Source organism: Mastomys coucha, unplaced genomic scaffold (genome assembly GCF_008632895.1).
Source record: "Mastomys coucha isolate ucsf_1 unplaced genomic scaffold, UCSF_Mcou_1 pScaffold15, whole genome shotgun sequence".
Lineage (NCBI taxonomy): Eukaryota > Metazoa > Chordata > Mammalia > Rodentia > Muridae > Mastomys > Mastomys coucha.
The window spans coordinates 77,189,636-77,197,306 of NW_022196897.1; the positions used below are offsets into that span (position 1 = coordinate 77,189,636).

General features: G+C 50.6%; 1 protein-coding gene across 2 annotated transcripts in view; it reads left to right on the forward strand.

The window, feature by feature from the left end:
• The window catches only part of Spi1 (Spi-1 proto-oncogene), a 19,262-nt gene extending 13,826 nt beyond the window's left edge, over positions 1–5,436 (forward strand). For both annotated transcript variants that reach the window (XM_031370953.1, XM_031370952.1), the window contains exons 3-5: positions 2,844–3,031; positions 3,823–3,988; positions 4,747–5,436. In XM_031370953.1, the coding sequence (XP_031226813.1) occupies positions 2,844–3,031; positions 3,823–3,988; positions 4,747–5,066 (674 nt within the window). In that variant the 3' untranslated portion in view covers positions 5,067–5,436. The remainder of the gene's footprint in view (positions 1–2,843; positions 3,032–3,822; positions 3,989–4,746) is intronic.
• The last annotated feature ends 2,235 nt before the right edge of the window (positions 5,437–7,671 follow it).

Here is a 7,671-nt window from a genome sequence, read left to right on the forward strand (position 1 = left end):
GGTCTGCAATCCAAATCACAGTGTCTCGTTCTGCCCTTTTGGGTTTAGTGACCTTTGATTTTGGTCCTGGGGCTCAAAGGCCAAACCTTGTGCATGAGAGACAAGTGACTCGACCACTGTGCTATAACCCCGAGCTTTGTGTTGTGTTTTTGTTTTGAGATAAGATCTTGCTTTCTAGTCCAAGATGGCCTCAAACTTTTAAAAACATATTTTTTATTGTTTGTCTCTCTGCTTCTCCTCCCCCCCCCCCGTGTGTGTGTGTGTGTGTATACACACACACTTATCTGCTTTAGGAGTCCAGAAGAGGGCGCTGTTGTATCTTCTGGAGCTAGAGTTACAGGAGGTTGTGAGTTGCCATGTGAACTCAACAGCCAAAATCAAGCCCCAGGACCAAAATCAAAGGTCACTAAACCCGAAAGAACAGAATGGGGCTCTGTGATTTGGATTCCAGACCCAGCTTCCTCTTGGTCACTGCCATTTACCTTCCCCTGTCTCTCCCTGGGAACTCAACTCTGGTTTTCTCTAAGAGTAAGCAGTCCTAACTAACCACTGAGCTGTCTCTCCAAACTCAGGCCTCAGACTTTTTTTTGAGTTAAGGTCTCATATCTACATGGCCTGGAATTCACTATGCAGACCAGGGTGGTCTTGAACTCACAGAGATCTTCCTGCCTGTGCTTCTGGAGTGCTGGGATTAAAGGCATGTGCCCAGCTTGCCTTTGATGTTCTTTCCTCTATTTTCTGATTGTTGAAGTTAAAGATGTGCTAGCGCGGGCTCCTTAGGACGAGTATGAGTGTGGCGGGAGTAAATGTTCTTCTTTTGTGCCATGTTCTATCCTAAGCAACCCCTGGGCATCAGATAGCTCATTTACCCCCAATGGGTATAAACTATTTACCCACTCAGATGAGGAAACTGAGGCCGAGGAGCATGCAGCTGTAAATGCTTTGTCTGCAGCTCCATGCACTTTTTCTTCTGTGCCGCAGTCTCCTAGAGATGGGTCCCACTGCCTGGCTCAGAAGAAATGGCACATGGACAGAGCCTTGGTAACAACCTTAAGTGGGGAATCAGAGGCTCGGTGGGGAAAAAATGTTTAGGCTCACACAGCCCAGCACTGCTTAGCAGGATGAGAAACCTAGAGCCAGGCATATAAGCCCAAACCTCAAAAGTCTAAGTTGAGATGATCACAAGTTCAAACTCAGCCTGGGTGAGACCCTGTCTCAAAAAACACAAGAACAAGGATGAGTGAACGGCTCAGTAGATAAAGGTACTTACTGCCCTTGCCTGAGTTTGATCTTGGGACCCCTGAGGTGGAAGGAGGGAACAGACTCCTGAAAGTTGTCATCTGACCTCCATGCACGCATATTTGGCCCCTCCCAATAAACAAATAAATAAAAGCAATTAACAAAGAGGAGTCTGTCCCGTGACATTGGCACACAGCTGGAAAGCATATGTCACTTCTTAGAGGATGTGTGAGTAAGGAAGTGTTTGTGGGAGAGACAAAGGAAAAGCAAGAAGATCATAGGCACACACGCCTGCCTGTGCACACAAACACACATGTACACGTGCACACAAACACACATGCACACATGCAGACATACACATATGCACACATGTACACGGTGGTTACTGGAGGACTTCCCCTGGTTCATCACCTTCCATGCTCCTTCAGGCCACATGAGGAAATCCCTCTCTTTTGTTTTTTGGTTTTTGGTTTTTTCGAGACAGGGTTTCTCTGTGTAGCCCTGGCTGTCCTGGAACTCACTCTGTAGACCAGGCTGGCCTCGAACTCAGAAATCCGCCCGCCTCTGCCTCCCAAGTGCTGGGATTAAAGGCATGCACCACCACCGCCCAGCAGGAAATCCCTCTCTTAACACCACAATTTCATTTTTTCCTTTTTTCTTCTTAAATTCATTTATTTATATATGTGGGTATGTGCTTATGTGCGACAGCACGCTGAACTCAGGTCATCAGGTTCAGTGGTGAGAGCTTTTACTGGCTGAGCCATCTCGCTAGCTCCATACCATACCCCAAACTGTGCCCAAAAGTCCCTCAGTTAGGCAGCGACTTTTGTTCCTGGAAAAGGCGCAGGGAGAAAGCAGATCACAGATCTTCCCGGGGTTCTGTGGCTGCTTCCTGGAGTTGGGTCCACCCTTCCACAGACACCAGACAACCACGGGGGCTTTCTGGGGAAATCTCTTCCTTCAGCTTCCTGAGAACCTGGGTGTGGCTGCTCCCCCTCCCCCCGCGGTTTTACAGAAGCAGCACTGTAGGTTTGGACAAACTCTGGTATGTGAGAAATGTTAGCCCTGAGGCTTTGCAATCATACCCTGATCATGTGACAAGGACCCATGCTTGTGACTTTAGGTAGTCAGGAGCCTGTGGAAGGTCACAGAGGCAGAGAAAGCAATCAGTTTTCCAAGGCCTGCTGTGGGTCTAGAATGGGAGCTTTTGTGTATTCTCCCAATAGCAATTCTACCCATTTTGTAGGTGGGTCCATTGAGACCAGAGAGGCTTAGACCTGTGCTGAGGTCACACAGCCAACAGATGGCAAAGCCAGGATTCAGACTAGGGCTAAGAAACCTCTGTCTCTGGGTCTAGTCAGGACCCAGAAAATAGAGTGGCTGCTGCTGACAACTCCAGGCATGACTGTTGTTAGGACTTTAATTTTGGCATGTTAGGAAACCTCTCTGAGCCTCAGGAGTCCTTTCTATAAAGCAGCAGTGGAGTAAGTGAACATTACAGAAGATGATTAATGTACTTTCCGCCCAGCCTGAATGATTATTGTGTGTTATTATATCCTCTCCCTGCCCCGGCACCTTGGCTCACTCCCTGGATTTCTCCACAGATCATTATTGGGATTTTCCCCCACACCATGTACACAGCGAGTTTGAGAACTTCACTGAGAACCACTTCACAGAGCTGCAGAGCGTGCAGCCCCCACAGCTACAGCAGCTCTACCGCCACATGGAACTGGAGCAAATGCATGTCCTTGATACCCCCATGGCACCGCCCCACGCCAGCCTCGGCCACCAGGTGCGTGCTGCTGGCTGTCCTCTGTCCCCCAGACCTCCAGGCCTGTGGTGAGGCATGGAACCTTCACAGGAAGCTGACATAGGCTCTTACTCAACGTGGCTTCCTGTTCTACGGAGCCAACGGCAGCTGGTACTCCAACGGCTGTACTGACCTCCTGCCTGACCTTAGGAACCCACACCTTTATCTCAAACAATGGATAGATCCCATATGATTGACTAGTCCTCAGCCATCTTCTCCCACCCTGTTTCTGTTTGTGGCCCTCAGGGTCCCACTGACTACAGTCCCCATTTACTGTCTCTTCATATACCCACAATTTGAATCACTAAATGCTAGCATCTATTGACTCCCTGGCTCCCTATTGATCTTCATTGCTGACTGTTCTCTGCTCCAGGGATCCTAACCCCCAACCATTGATCTCTGCCATCCCTCACTGCCTCCACTCCCCTTTCATTGGTTCATCACCCCCTTATTAAGGCTCATTGCTCCCCAGAACCTCCCCTCTATTACTAGTTTACTGCCAGGCCACATGGCCCCTTTTGCATGCATGAAGATAAAGCACACCTTCCCTAAACCAGAGGCCACAGTAGGGAGGGTGGTAGGCTCAGTAACTAGCAACCCATTTTACCATGACCTGCACCCCTGAGTCTTGATCCAGATTGGCCCCTAGTTCTCCCTTCTCAGTCCTTGCCCCACGCTGAGCACTCCACAGCACTCTGTCCCTCACTCAACTGAGCCCTCCTGCAGCCCCGGGCTATTCCTTATTGACTTCACACCCTTCCTTCCCATTGCAGGTTTCCTACATGCCCCGGATGTGCTTCCCTTATCCACCCTTGTCCCCAGCCCACCAGCAGAGCTCAGATGAGGAGGAGGGTGAAAGGCAGAGCCCTCCCCTGGAGGTGTCTGATGGAGAAGCTGATGGCTTGGAGCCTGGGCCTGGTCTTCTGCATGGGGAGACAGGTAGGGTCCAGCACCGGATCCAGTGGCTCTAACTGCATTTACATTTACAGACCTTGCATATTCCTAGCCAAGGTCAACTGGCCCAGCAGCCATGTTGCAGAAGTGTGTGTGTGTGTTGTGCGTGTGCATGGGTATTTGTGGATGCTTCTCTATCTGTACAGGTCTCTAAGTCTGTTTGTGTTGTGAGTGAACAGGCATCTCTTCAAAGTGCGTGAGAGTCTCTGTGTGTGTGCATCAGTATTGTGTGAGTGTGTGAATGGGAGATTGTATATCTGTGAAGGCCTAGGTGTATACAGGACTGCGAATGTGGGGCTTGTAAGCATGTAAAGGCCTTTGAGTGTGTGAGTTCATGTGCGTGAGTACCTGTGAATGTGTGAAGGCCTGCCTACAAGTGTGTGAGGGCCTGTGGATGTGTGTAACATCTTGTGAGTGTGTGTGGGCCTATGAGTGTGTGAGGGGGCCTGTGAGTATGTGAGGTTTTGACTTTGTGAGGGCCTGTGAGTGTGTAGGTCTTGTGTGTGAGTACCTGCATGTGAAGGCCTTTGGACAGGCATGTAGATCTGAGAGCAGATATGGATGCGTGTATGGATATGTGTGAGATGTATATGAGGACTTGTATACCTGGAGGGGTGTGCACATGAGTGGGAGTGGGCACGTATGTGCTTGTACCTATCCTAGCTGGGAGGAGCTGCTGGGAGGGTCCTCTGCAAAGTCCTTGCATCCTGTCCACACCCCAATTGGTTGCCCATCTCCCACAGGCAGCAAGAAGAAGATTCGCCTGTACCAGTTCCTGCTGGACCTGCTGCGCAGCGGCGACATGAAGGACAGCATCTGGTGGGTGGACAAGGACAAAGGTACCTTCCAGTTCTCGTCCAAGCACAAGGAGGCGCTGGCGCACCGCTGGGGCATCCAGAAGGGCAACCGCAAGAAGATGACCTACCAGAAGATGGCGCGCGCGCTGCGCAACTACGGCAAGACGGGCGAGGTGAAGAAAGTCAAGAAGAAGCTCACCTACCAGTTCAGCGGCGAGGTGCTGGGCCGCGGGGGCCTGGCCGAGCGGCGCCTCCCGCCCCACTGATCGCCCTCAGAGCCCGCCAGGCTCCCGGCCCCCGCCGGCCATAGCATTAACCCGTCGCCCGGCCAGGACACAGGGAGGACATTCCCAGGGCCGAGGCAGGACTGGGGGCCCGGCCTCGCCCTCCCATGCCCGGCCTGGCCCGCCCCGCCCGCTTCGCCTCCCACCAGGACTCTAGCCCGCCCAAGGGCCGCCTGGCCCCGGACCTCAACCGAGGGTCAGCCTGGCTTAGTGGCCACGGTGCTTCCTTGGGAGTCTGGCGTTGGCACCTTTTTTTGTATATTGAATGCTATTTTAAAAGCTCTTCCTCTTCCCACCTCCCCCATCCATTAGCCTCTAAAAACAAGTAAAATTATTGTCAGCTATTCTCCCAGCGAAGAGTCTCATTCAAGAGTTTGAGCGCCCCGTTTGTGCGGGGGGTCCAGGGGGCGCCCCGTGTGCACAGATGTCTCTCTTATTTGTCCAGTGAACATGTTTCCAAAGCTGCACCCTAGGGACACGGGGACCATGGACACACAGCGCTTGTTTCTAGTGAAACAAGTCCTGGGTTGTTATCAGGGCACAGGGATCTTACTGAAAGGCCCTTAGCAGCAGGAAGGCTCAGCGAAGCCTGAACTCATAATCTTTTGAGCGAGACACGATCCAATAAGTGATGGTGGTGATGGCCATAGCAATAAGCACAGGTGTTCTGATCATTTAGCATCTGTCAACTTTGAGATGAGGAGCCTAATATTTTATAGAGTGGGGAAACTAGGCTCATAGTAGTTCAATAATTGGTTCAATGTCGCACAGCTTGGGTCCATGTGAGGGCTGCCCATCACATCAGTGCCAGGTAGAAGCATCGCTTATCTGAAAGAGGAAATGCTTCTACAGAAGTCCAGATTCCACACAGCATTCTGGATGGTTTGATTGTGAGCCTAGCCTTTACTGGCTGCACCATCTCTCTAGCCTGGCCACAAAGCATTCTTAATGGAGACCCCACAGGCACAGCCTTCAAAGCCCTTTGCTCCCAGAGGCCATAGACAAGGGACGTCTGTAAACATCTTGCTTCATTTAGGTGGCGTAGACAGAATGTAGGCAGGTGGTGGCAGACAGGGAGTGAGGACATCTCCCACTGTCTCTACACACCTCAGGAAACACAAACCCTAGGAATGTCACTATAGGGGAAAGACCCCTGCTCACCTCCTGGACACACGCTGATGTTCCCTAATCAGATCGCCGAGTCTCCAGAGATTTGGGATGTGAGCTGACAATAGCTTGGTGGCAGAGCAGCAGTTTCTTAAAAGTATTTTTTATTATGTTTTAATTCATCTATCTTGTGTGTGTGTGTGTGTGTGTGTGTGTGTGTGTGTGTGTATGTGCGTGTGTGACTGTGTGCATATGTGCCATGGCATATTATGTGGAGGTCGGAAGACAACTTGCAGGAGTCAGTTCTCTCCTGCCACCAGTGGACCCCAGGGGTTGAACTCAGGTCATCAGGCTTGACAGCAGACACATTTACCAACTTGAGCCAGTTTTTGTAGTGGCTCTCAAATACCAGTTCTTTAAACATTTTAAAAAAAAATGTTTTTCCTGCGTGTATGTATGTGTGCCGTATGTGTGTGCCTGGTGCCTGCAGTTTAGAAGAGGGGGTGTCAGGTCCCCTGGAGCTGGAGTTACAGATGGTTGTGAGGCATCATGTGGGTGCTTGGAATGGAACCTAGTTCTCTGCAAGAACAAGTACTTTTAATCACTGAACCTTCTCTCCAGCCCCATACCAGTTCTCTGAAAGACTCAGAGATAAGCATGATAGTGCATACTTGGAATAGCAGCACTTAGGTTGAGGCAGGAGGATTGTCATTGGTTTGAGATCAATCTGGATTACTAGTAATAGCTTCAATACACACACACATGTACACACACACACACACAACTTAGGAGCAGGTGATGTGACTTTAAAGTAACTAAGTTTCTATTGAATGAAAAATGCTTATGTATGCCCTCCCTTCTGGTGATAAGCTATCTATTCTACTAGTATTGCTGGATAGGGATTCCCATAATTTACTTTTCCCCCTGTAACAACTGGAGAACCTGATACAATTGAAGGTCCAGTTACAGAACAAGAACAGTGGAAGTGGGGTGGGAGCTGAGGGGGTTCAGAATGCTCTGCATTCATCTTTGGTTAGTCCCAGTGAATTCAGCAAGAGCTAGCTCTGCTCCTGTCCCCTCCTTTAGAGTACATTTAGAGATTCCCTCCCATGCCATTGCCTGCAGGCTTGCCTAGATTGTCCCTTGGTGGGATACTAACTCCTAGCATTATTCCCTCCCCAACTAAGCCCAGCCAGGATTCCGTAGTCCAAGGCCAACCCCTGCCCCTTGTGGCGCAGCAATGTGTGCCAAAGCTCTGCTGATCAAAAGAACAATGGCAGCTAGCCCTGGACACCCTCACCCCCAGCACGTGTGCCCTCGATCCTGTAGCTGTGGGTGTCACAGACCAAAAGCACCTCAACAGTGTAGTTTTCTGCTGGCTGGATACACAGATAAAGGTCGGGCTAGTCCTGAGGTCCATGGAGGATTGGAAGGGCAGAAGCTATCCAGTCCTGCTGGGGCTGGGGGAGGAGAAGCCAGA